Here is a 12653-nt window from a genome sequence, read left to right on the forward strand (position 1 = left end):
ACTCCTTGGAAGGAAAGTTATGACCAACCTTGATAGTATATTAAAAAGCAGAGACATTACTTTGCCAACCAAGGTCCGTGTAGTCAAGGCTCTGGTTTTTCCTGTGGTCATGTATGGATGTGAGAGTTGGACTGTGAAGAAAGCTGATCGCCGAAGAATTGATGCTTTTGAACTGTGGTGTTGGAGAAGACTCTTGAGAGTCCCTTGGACTGCAAAGAGATCCAACCAGTCCATTCTAAAGGAGATCAGTCCTGGGTGTTCATTGGAAGGACTGATGCTGAAGCTGAAACTGCAATACTTAAAGGGCCACCTCATGCGAAGAGTTGACTCACTGGAAAAGACTCTGATGCTAGGAAAGGTTGGGGGCGGGAGGAGAAGGGGAGGACAGAGAATGAGATGGCTGGATGGCATCACCGACTCTGTGGACATGAGTTTGAGTGAACTCTGGGAGTTGGTGATGGACAGGGAGGCCTGGCGTGCTGTGATTCATGGGGTCACGGAGAGTCGGACATGCCTGAGCAACTGAACTGAAGTATTAATGAAGTTGAGTATCTTTTCATGTTTACTGACTGGTTATATCTTTTCTTCTGTGAATTAATTGCTGTCCAAATCTGGAATTTCACCTTATCCAGACTAATAACCTGTTAATGTTTTATAAATGCTTACAGAAGGTATTAGACTTTGGTCAGAAACAAAGAATATCATTTTTTGTGACACAGCAGACAGCATGAACGTCATCTTTGTATTGGTTCCTCTTGCCCCCAAGTCCCACAGGGGCCATGCAGAAAGGCTCCCCAGGGTTTTCTCAGCGTGCAGTAGATAAATGGCACAGCATGGAACGTGGAGCTTTTCAAATCCACCCATTTTAGAGCAAGTCTGCTCTTTGTCCTGGAAAGAAACTTTACCTCATCGCTCAAGGATGCTTTCTACAAACACAGCCTGAGAAATGACCCCAGTGAAGAGCTTTCAGGGCCTTGCATCCTTTGCATACCGGGCAAGAATAGGCAGGGACATTCAGGGCCTCTTCCATCCAACAACTGTCTAACTGTCTTTGCTTACTTTTCTATATGCTTATTTATCACTTTCTCATTGATTTATAAGAGTTTTCTGCTATCACAACAGGGACCCTAGATCTGTCATTAAATATTACCTGTTTTTATCCTAGCTTGCTTTTTATTAATTTTGATGTTACCAAAAATAATAATAATCATTCTGATGTTACCAGTTGTGAGGCTTGTCTTACCATCTTTGGATTTCATGCCACACACAGAAAAGTTTACCCTATTATGATATAAATATTAACTGATTTTTTTTCCCTTATGCTCTCAGTTTTTAGCCTTTAAAGTCTTAACATTTTGATCCTTTTGGAATTTACTTTGATATAGGAATCCTGTAGGGACCGACTTTGTTTTACCAGGCTAAATAGTCCTTACAACCTCATTTCCTATCTCTCCCCTACTTGTTTGAAAAAGTACTTTCATTATATACTAAAATTTATCTGTACTTATATTTTATTATTCTTGTTTCTATTCTTCTATTTGTATGTTACTACTCCAACCTTATCTTTAGCTTTAATGAGTATAGCTTTGTAGCACATTTAACATCTGGTAGAATTAATTTCCCATTCCTTCTCCTTTGTTTAAAAACTTTCTTGACTGTTTTCACATATTATTCTTGAATGGGCCTTTTAAAATAAAGTAGGTAAACAGGATGAATATAACTATGAAAAGAAATCCTAAATCACTGTCCTTTATACTTATTTTCCCTTTTAGGTTGTAACTTTTATGAAGATTTGATTTGTATGCCAACAAATACAAAAGCATAGTTTCTCTTTGTAACTTCTAAAATCTTTCTTTTAATATAGATTCCTTGTAGTTTGGAATACTGGGATGAACTCCAGAAGGTTTTTGTTGCATTTCGAGAATTTAGTCTGTCTGAAAGCAAAGTTTGTGAACTGCAGTTGCCAGATATCAATCTTGTGAATGACCAGAAGAAATTGGTATCCTCGGATCTTTGGAGAATTGTCTTGAACAGCAGCCAAAATGGAGCTGATGACCAAAGGTAACTCTGAAAAAAGTGAAAAATGAAATAGTGGTGTTGTACTAGGAAATCATAGTCAAATCATCTTGTCTAGTGACCCCTCATTTAGCTATATCTCAGCTCCCTAGCAGCTGCATCTATCGGAACTAAGCATGAGAACCAGGAAGCAAGATAGAAGCTGATGTTTCAAAGTCTTTGTGTTAAAATTCCTGTGTTTTACTGTGAGCTCTTTCAGAGTGCTTGTTCCTTAAATATAAAAGGAAAGAGAGCAAAAGGCAAACTACAAAATCTAGTTATCCTGAACTAAAAACTTATAGAGGAAAAGAGCCATATACACTTCAGTAGACTCTTAATGACAATTATCGTGTATGTAAATGGTTAACCGTGGGGCATTAAAAGAGAGTTTAAGTAAATAATTGTCTTCTTCTGAAAAGATAAGGTTTGGAAATATTTCCTTCTTACGTGGTTTTAAAAAAAAAAACCCTTTAAAAGACAGACCTCCAGACATTAGGAAAACTTGGCTAACCAAAATAATTTATACTCAGAGGATTTCAAATAGCCAAAGCTTTATCCAGCTCTTGAATCTATCTGTCTGTAATGTATCTTGAGAGCTATAGACTTCAGGTATTCTGAATCATGTCCCTAGAACTTCCTATTCCACACCTCCTGCAGGATACTGGTTAGTGACAAAACAGAGACAAATTTTTCCCTCTTTCAGTATTTGCTTGCTTAATACATCCACTAAATTAGAGAAAAAATGGCTTCAGCATTGTGTTCTTCAGCGCTCCTTCTAGATTACATATCTGTTATATCTTTCTGTTCATGCTCTCATAATGACTAGAAAAAGACACTGAATCACCATAAGTGGAACAGTTTCTTGGGTCGTGTGATATGTGTGCTGTGGACCCATATTAATCTTGCTGCCCTTCACTTTCAATGTCCTACCTTTGAATTCTCCTGACAGATTCACTTTAGCATCATCTTATTCCTTATATATAATCCCTCCCTCCCTTTCTTTCCCAAGCACCAATTTGACACTAACAGAGAGAAAAAACAAAAAATCCACTATTCCAGCACCGCTTGCAGCTGAACTGTTTTCTCTTTTTTTACCTTTATTTTTGCCATCATCGTATGCCATTACAGGGTCATAATCATAGCATACCATTTTGTATTCTGATTCCTATTTTATATTATAGATAGTTGTGAATATGTTATCTTTTGTAATTAGTAATAATATGTGTTCCTTGAAGAATATTTGGGAAATAAAATAATACCACTACCCATCATCATATCACATAATACAAACCTCTGTTTGCATTTTAGTCTGTAGCCTCACAGTCTTTTTTTCATTGATTACTTTGTTTGCTTAATAATAATATGTCTTATACTTTACATACTCTATTTCTAGGTCATTTGGGCTCTTTAAAAATGATTACCTTCCTAGTATATTACCTACTAAAGTATGACTGGTGAAAATATGTTAGAGGAGTGGGGTGTTGATTTTACATGTATGAAATGCAGCTGTGAAAAGAACACCCGTCCTGTGAGGAGTTAGCAGGTAGATAGAAAGATTGCCTCTTCTAAGCATAAATTACCTAGTCAGAAACCAGGAAATCTCAGAAAACAGAGCTATCAGTAATGAAATTGATTTAAAAACAAACAGCAGTTTTATTAGTATCAAGTTAGACATCATTTCTTGATTCTAATAATGAAAGAATACATTTTCATCAATTGAACAGGTTAAGTCCTTTGAATCTGAAACATTCATAAAAATCTAGCAGTGCAGAAATGTGGAATCTTTAGGGAATGGAAATTTATGCAGTCAAATTTAGGCAATTTTTCACCAGGCTTTTGACATTGTAATCACAGGTCTTTTGTCCTCACCTGGGATTTTTCATCTTGCCTAATATTTCGTAACTGATCTTGCTTTAAATTGTTTGACATAAATTTTTCAGGTAGAAATTGGTATTAGTGAAATTAAATTTAAAGACGTGGTTTAAAAGTCAACATAATAAAACACCAACATTAAGACATTTTTCCAAAAGGACAGTAAATAAATTTCATCCAATTTCTTGAAGGAAAACATCAGTGCTTTGATAATATTCAACATTTTATGTAGAGATAAAACTGCTATAATTAGATCCAATATATTCTGTCATGAGAAATCTAAAACTGAGCAAAAACCTGACACTTTCATGGTTAGAATTTGTCTTATCGTAAATAATATTTATGGTTTGAGATGGATATGCATCAGACCATTGTACATTACTAGAAGAAAATTCATAAAAATAAGTCCCATGAAGCTTAATCTAAAAAAAAAAAAAGGCATCCTGCCCACAATTGTCAAAAAGTACAACAGTGTAAGACACTTAGTAGCATCACTGTGTGTATGTGAGTAGAAGCACTGTTTAATTATTAGAGAGTTTCAAGTCAGGAGGCCTGGGTTTAAGTCCTGGCTCCATCCCCAACTAGGTATTTGGCCCCAGGAACCTGATTTCTGAGCTGAAAGCTTAGGAAGGGGTAGGAGCTAACCAGTCTGAAGGGTGGCAGGTAGCCTTCAGTACATAGGACTGGAGACAAAAGATTCAGTCTCTTAAACCTTGGTCTGTGTATCCCATACAGGCATGTATTCTTTAGTTCAGTCCCCATGTATTTGTAATACTTATTTTCTGCTGTCTTTAATTAATGGTTTTCTTGGTCATATGAAAATGAATATTGGGTAATGGTTAGTCTTAGTTTCCACAATAGTACTGACCTTTATGAGACTTCTATTTGTGGTGCACTGGACTGAAACAGGAAATACAGTCTTTAAGGCCTGACCTGGAGAGTACCTGGTGGCTCAGATGGTAAAGAATCTTCCTGCTATGCAGGGTTCGATCCCTGGGTCAGGAAGATCCCCTGGAGGAGGGCATGGAAACCCACTCCAGTATTCTTGCCTGTAAAATCCTATGGACAGAGGAGCCTGACGGACTACAGTCCGTGCTGTCACAAAGAGTCGGACCCAACTGAACGACTAACACTTTCACTTTCAGGATAGCCATTTTAGCTATTTATTTTGAGTCTCATCATGTATATATTTGCCCATCCCCATTACACACTGCTGAAGTTTAAATAAACCCCTTTTACCAGTTAGGTCCTGACCAGAACTCAAGCAGATTACCTGAGGAGAGTTTAATGTAAAGACTGTTTCCAAAGTGTTGGCAAGGTTAAGGGATAGGACAGTACCCTGAGGCTAGAAACTATGAGGAACTATCCCATTCTTAGTCCTGGAAAAGCCAGGTGATACAGCCATTACTGCAACTAACCCAGAACACGTCATTGTAGCTGTTTTTGGTGGAGGGACCAGCAACGTGAGGAAATGTGACTAAGAAGGAGCCAGAGGAATGGAGGCCGTCCCCTTAGTCTCTTTCCATCTTCTGATCTCCTGTGGGCACCTTCCACTGGCTGAACCAAAAGACACGCTGAGAAAAAAGTGGCTTGTTGGTACAGGCAGGGGCGGAGAATAGGACAGGGAAGGGCAGAAAGTGGATCTCGAGAGCAAACATGATGGCAGGCGAGCAAATGCTGTATTTGGAATTTATGGTTTCTTACCCAGTGGTGGACCTGGGAGGAAAGATGAGAAATGAACTGGTGGGCCCAGGTCTTAGTCTTTGGGCTATTCTACTAGGTTCCCTGAGTTTAGTATCAACCAGATGTCTTCAGATGGACCAAAACACCTTTCTGCTTGGTTTCACCCTCCTACTTTTCACCCCACATGGCTAACTCTGGAAGTATCAGTTCAGTTCAGTTCAGTCGCTCAGTCGTGTCCGACTCTCTGCGACCCCATGAATCACAGCTCGCCAGGCCTCCCTGTCCATCACCAACTCCCGGAGTTCACTCAAACTCATGTCCACAGAGTCGGTGATGCCATCCAGCCATCTCATTCTCTGTCGTCCCCTTCTCCTCCCGCCCCCAACCTTTCCCAGCATCAGAGTCTTTTCCAGTGAGTCAACTCTTTGCATGAGGTGGCCCTTTAAGTATTGCAGTTTCAGCTTTAGCATCAGTCCTTCCAGTGAACACCCAGGACTGATCTCCTTTAAAATGAACTGGTTGGATCTCCTTGCAGTCCAAGGGACTTTCAAGAGTCTTCTCCAGCACCACAGTTCAAAAGCATCAACACTTCGGCACTCAGCTTTCTTCACAGTCCAACTCTCACATCCATACATGACCACGGGAAAAACCATAGCCTTGACTAGACGGACCTAATGTCTCTGCTTTTTAATATGCTGTCTAGGTTGGTCATAACTTTCCTTCCAAGGAGTAAGCGTCTTTTAATTTTCTGGCTTCAGTCAGCATCCACAGTGACTTTGGAGCCCAAAAAAATAAAGTCTGACACTGTTTCCACTGTTTTTCCATCTATTTCCCATGAAGTGATGGGACCGGATACCATATCTTAGTTTTCTGAATGTTGAGCTTCAAGCCAACCTTTTCACTCTCCTCTTTCACTTTCATCAAGAGGTTTTTTAGTTCCTCTTCACTTTCTGCCATAAGGGTGGTGTCATCTGCATATCTGAGGTTATTGGTATGTCTCCCGGCAATCTTGATTCCAGCCTGTGCTTCTTCCAGCTCAGCTTTTCTCATGATGTACTCTGCATATAAGTGTATCAGTTCAGTTCAGTCGCTCAGTCGTGTCCGACTCTTCTTGACCCCATGAATCACAGCACACCAGGCCTCCCTGTCCATCACCAACTCCCAGAGTTCACTTGTATAGTGATGATCAAATTAAGGTGAATATCAAAAAACTTCAAATTTATTGATTCAAAATATAAAGCATATTCATATTGCTTGTGCCATATTAATTTTATGTTTAAAACATTTTAATTTTGTTATTACTCAAGTTTTTAAATATAGATTAGTCACATTTTAGATAGGAATTCAAGATTGAAAGAGTACTGACTGCTTGAATATATATGTTAGGAGTTGCTAGAAGACCTAAAAATATTTTTTTAACCATTGATTTGTACATTTAATTTAGAAAAAGTAAAAAGTCAATCAATTTGTTATAAATAAAGATTGTGATGCCTTAGCAACCTTTTCAACTTATTACAGTATTTGCTACTCTCAAGAGAGAGAAAAGTAAATTTTGGAAAATATTAGGAGAGTCAAAAATGGCAATTGGCAAAAAAAATTATTCAGATAAACACCTCAAATTGTGTGCTTACAGTTTTAGAACTGATCTCAAAGTACTCTCATCTGGATTTTCAATGATATTTTGACTAACACTATACCCTATTTTTAACAACTTCTTAAGGGAGAGAGTTCATATGGGTAAAACACATGTATTAATACAACTAATACAGTTTGGCCTTTTTGAATAAATATAAATTTTAATTTTACCTTGCCAGTGAGATCTTTTTTACCTGTGATTTTTTTTTTTAAGTGAAGTGGTTGATTTACAGTGTTATGTTAGTTTCTGGTGTATAGGAAAGTGAGTCAGTTACATATGTATAATGTGTATTATATATGTTTTCATATTCTTTTCTGTTATAGGTTATTACAAGATATTGAATATAGTTCCCTGTGCTATATACAGTGGGGCCTTGTTGTTTATTTTAAATGAGATCTTTATTTGTAATTCCACAAATAAAATTCCTGTAAAGCTGTTTGGATTAGTATGCCCATTTATAGAACTGTTAAGAGTATACCTAGCTGCATTTTCATGCATAACATTTCATCAGAAACAGATTGGCCCAGAGTTGTGTTTTCTTTGTATACAATGGATTTTTGCGTACAGAGTCATAACATTGCAGTAAATACCACCACACTGTAAACTCCTTGAAGTTAAACACTCACTAAACCTAGCTTTCTTTTCACCAGCCTTTTCACCACTTCTTTCAAAACCCAGCTGAAGATTCACACTCTTGAGAACCCCACGTTATTCACCCCACGCCATTCTGAATTCCTCTTGGGTCTGCTCTGGCCGCACCTCCAACTTTCCTACTCCTCAGTGTTTGTTCCATTTTATACTGTTTGTAAATGTCTACATATTTTATACCACCAGTTAGACTGTGACTTCATTGAAAACCTAGGATATATTTCTTTAGTTTTTCCTGTCATAGCTCTCCCGAGGACACTATAAGCCAGTGCTTCTTCTCTAAGCTCCTCATGGATGTGGGAGCCAGGCTCCACCACAGCTATAAGCAAATTTCAGATTTGGCAAGAAGAGGGTGGAAGACGGTGAGGGGGACTAGGGCTGCATCTATTCAGTGAGCCACAATTAACAGAATGCACCCTGGCATCTCCCAGTCCCCAGCTCCATGTTTCTATGAGCAAACTGAGGTGAGGTAACGAGGCTGTATGTTTCCCATGCACACCAGAAGCCACTTTGAAAAAATTTATTCCCTCCTACAGATGCCTTCACTATTTATTTAATCGAATTTTTCTGGTATAAAATGTGTTAGGGGGATGGACAAATAAAGAGAGGACCCAATACCTATATTCAGTATATGTGTACTCAATATACGTGCAGTATATTTGTCCATGAGACCTTGGTTCTTCTGAACATGGTCATAACTTTTATGGCACTTAGTACAGTATTCAGTGGGTATTCAATAAATAGTATTGACTAACTTATATGGGAATATGGATATGGACAATCTGGAGAAGTAAAACAAAAGATTTATGATGCTGAAAACATTTGGTCTTTTGAACAGCAGAGTCATACTCTAAATTGTGTTGGTCTTTAATATGAGAACAAGTTGTCCATAAGTCATGTGAAATGTGGATGGAAGAAAATTGGGTTGGCGGTCAATATGGTCTGGGGTTTCAGTAATTCTATGAAACTTCTGCTAATAGCTCATAGAGAATAATCAAAAAGAACTTAATTTTTAAAAGAAACTCATTTATGTGAACAAATATGGAAGATTTGATAATATACTGACTATAGGGTGATGGGAGCTAGCTTTCAAAACCCTTATAGAAAGATGTTTCATTTATATGATGTTGGAAAATGTAGATTACTGAACTTTTATTAATTATTTCCCACAGTTCTGCAAGTGAATCTGGTTCTCAAAGCACTTGTGACCAGCTTGTAACTCCAACAGCCCTGGCTGCCTGTACCAGAGTTGACTCCTGTTTTACCCCATGGTTTGTCCCATCTCTTTGCATTTCCTTCCAGTTTGCTTACCTGGAGTTCCATCTTTGTCATCATCTTGATCAGCTTGGCACAGGTACTCTTTATTTTAGCATCAAAATAACATCCACTTAATACTTAATGTTTTGTCCCTACACAAAACTCCTTCCCACATGACCACCACTCACATGGGGAAAGAGGACATTTTTAGAAGCAGCGTTTATTTCCTTCAACAATCAGCACCAGCAAAGTTATTCTGAAGTTTTTTTATTTCATATAATAATTATCCCCCTTACATTTGAACCATCTCATTTACCTATTATATAGGTTACCAGTTATATTGAATTGCCATGATTTAGTGCACTTCCTAATGAGAATTTTCAAGGAAGTTACAAAAATTGCAGGTTTTTACTGTTACTCCAATTATGAATTTTTTGAAAGAAGTACATCTGTTTTTGTTTTATATTCAGAGCCATTACATTAATGGCAAATAGTTTCCAAAAGTACTTGATACTACTTTATCTCAAAAAGTATAAATACCTTCCACCAAAAATGGACAAATTCTCCAATATTTTAAAGGACTAGCATTTTCACAAGTTTATAAGGTAGAAGAGTAACTTTTTCCACATATCAAAAGTGACCTTTTACAAATTTGCTCATGTTCATGAATAATTATTCTTAAAAGTCTGTACCAAATCTTTTCTCCTTAATACATTTTGATTCTGGTGTTAGGTTTTCAACCTACATGTAATGGAAAAAGGAAAAAAAATCAGATTAAAACTAAACACAGCTGCTGTTAAGCATCTTGCCTTTTCAGCAAAAAGAGAGCTTAACCTGTATTTTCTAATTCTGGGTCATGTTTTTGGTTTTCAGATTTGGTGGGTAGATACAGAGCACTTCTGTTAACACGCCTTAAATGTTTACCTCCTCTTCATTTTATTTTTCTGCAACTGTAACCTTTGGAAAGAAACTTGCTGTTTGAACAAAACAGTTTTTTGTCAGTTTTGTTTGTTTGTTACTTTATTTTTGTTGGTTTGTTTTTCCTTTTTTTAAAAAAATTTTTTGTTTTGTTTTGTCTTTTTGAACAAAAGTGTTGTTTATAAATACCAAATGGTAATTTAAATGTTATATTATCTTCAAGAGAATGTTTGAATTTATTAACCAGGAACTATTGCATTCAATAACCAAGAAGTGAGTAATTTAAATATCATCTCTGTATTTCCATAAAGTGTTGGCTCATCTCAACTGCTATGTTTCTTGTTTTTCTCAACAGCTCCACCAAAATACCTACAGCCATTTATTTCTGATAAAAATGTGCCATCTGAATTAGAATACATGGTTATTTCTTTCAAAGAACCACACATGTATCTTCGACAATGGAACAATAGTTCTGTCTGTCAGGAGATCCAGTTTTCAGCTCAAGCTGATTGTAAACTTCTAGAGTGCAGAAATGTGACAATGCAAAGCTTGGTGAAACCCTTCAGCATCTTTGGACAGACTGCAATTTCCAGCAATGCAGTAGAAAAGCTGATTGATTGCTCCATCATCATTGACTCAATATTTGTAAACTTTGGGCAACATGTAGTTCATTCTCTAAACACTGCAATACAAGCTTGGCAGCAGGTATGTACATTCTAGAACAGTTTACAGTTTGTCCGTGTGTGATCTTTTACTAGACACTCTGTGTTATCACTTCTAATAATAAATTAAGCACAAACAAAAATGTGAGAGAATGAAGAATCTGATGGGCATCATTATATTTGGGGCCTCTTCTGTTTTGGCAAAGCGATGCATGTTATTTTTAAAACCTTTGGAGAATATGGGTTCTCTACACATGCATCAGAGATCATGCCCACATTTTTGTGACTAATGTACCACATCTGTGTGGAAAGTAACATATTCCCAGAAATTTTTTCCAAGTATTATGGCTTTAGTTTGCCAAAGCTTCGACTTGGTATGTATCAAATTGTCTAAGCAGCCATTGCAGAAATGAAGAACCTGTGTGAGCCTTTCTGATAAAAGCATTTCATCTTTCAAAGCAAAAAGGCAGTGAGAGGAAATAGGTGAGCACGATATAATCTTAGCTTTCCTCCCATTATTATTCTGTCATTTTGATTCACTAAAAAAGCAGTCAGTATTAGATTTTTTTAACCAGCTAAAGACTCTTGATGAGTAATTTTTTCCTTTTATCTTTTGTCAGAAATTAGCTGTATTAGAAAAGAGATAGAATATAAGCCTGTTTTAAATGACATATTTAAAATGGGGAACCTGCCCGTGTTCACTCGGAGAGGCAATGGCAAGCCACTCCAGTACTCTTGCCTAGAAAATCCCATGGATGGAGGAGCCTGGTAGGCTGCAGTCCGTGGGGTCGCTAAGGGTCGGACACGACTGAGCGACTTCACTTTCACTTTTCACTTTCACACATTGGAGAAGGAAATGGCAACCCACTCCAGTGTTCTTGCCTGGAGAATCCCAGGGACAGGGGAGCCTGGTGGGCTTCCGTCTATGGGATCACACAGAGTCGGACACGACTGAAGTGACTTAGCAGCAGCAGTAGCAGCAGCCCGTGTTCACTATCATAAATATAATTTCACAAAATATTTGGATCATAGTATGCTCGGTGATTTAATAACAAATCATTTCTGCTTCCCTTCCTGATTTTCAGTATAATATTGCATTTTCAAAAAGCCCAAGTTGTTATTTAAGCTGAGATATTTCCCCCCATTTTGTGTGTTACATGCATTTGTGCAGACTAACTCCCCAAGAAAAGTGGTCCTTCACTCCACCCTGACCTCGTGTGGGGATGGGACGGTGGGGCTGGGGGGAGGCCGAGTTCTCCAACTTAAGAATTTTTATGGGAATGAACTCTCTTCTTTATATGCATGAAGACCTATGCAAGACTAAGGAATTAATTACCTAGCATGGCACTACAATAGCAAAGGGAAGAAGATAACACATCTGTTTCAGATTTTAAAACTTTTTTAAGGGCATTCCATGGTTTTCTTGTTGCAGAGGACATGCGTAAAATAAGAGCTAGTGTGATCTAAATCTTTGCAGCTGGTTCGAATAGCGATGTGAAAAAAACTTCCGTGGCTCCAATTTCTGTTTTTTGTCATATTTTGAACAATGCATTTAATAAAAAACAAACCTAGAGAATACAAGAGAGTCATTGATAGAGCGTTTAAACCCAGGATATTTTTGTCTTGGTATCAGGACCATAATAAAAGGACTCATGTGTAGCAACTACTGCAAAATGGCCCTCAGAAATATCAGTTTCCTCCCAGGGTAAAAATATTCTTAGACACAGCTATACATATAAATAAAGCACGGTGCATAAATATTTAAATGTTTTAAACCACATCAGAGTGTGAATGACTGACTGGCTAACACAGTGCCTTGAAGGAATATTCTGAGTTTTTTTAAAAAATGGAATTGTATATTTGATTAAGTAGAGCCATATGTCACGTAGCATATTGCTGACAGGTACATTCTATGAATAGTT

The 12653-nt window shown here is 37.5% G+C and overlaps 1 protein-coding gene across 7 annotated transcripts in view; it reads left to right on the plus strand.

Moving 5' to 3' along the window:
* VPS13B (vacuolar protein sorting 13 homolog B) overlaps positions 1–12653 on the plus strand; it is a 767155-nt gene that overhangs the window by 658357 nt on the left and 96145 nt on the right. For all 7 annotated transcript variants that reach the window (XM_055431816.2, XM_055431817.2, XM_055431818.2 and 4 more), the window contains exons 40-42: positions 1865–2061; positions 9067–9248; positions 10425–10774. In XM_055431816.2, the coding sequence (XP_055287791.2) occupies positions 1865–2061; positions 9067–9248; positions 10425–10774 (729 nt within the window). The remainder of the gene's footprint in view (positions 1–1864; positions 2062–9066; positions 9249–10424; positions 10775–12653) is intronic.

Source organism: Moschus berezovskii, chromosome 16 (assembly GCF_049115385.1).
Source record: "Moschus berezovskii isolate FMDL1 chromosome 16, NW_MosBer_1.0, whole genome shotgun sequence".
NCBI classification, from domain to species: Eukaryota; Metazoa; Chordata; class Mammalia; order Artiodactyla; family Moschidae; genus Moschus; species Moschus berezovskii.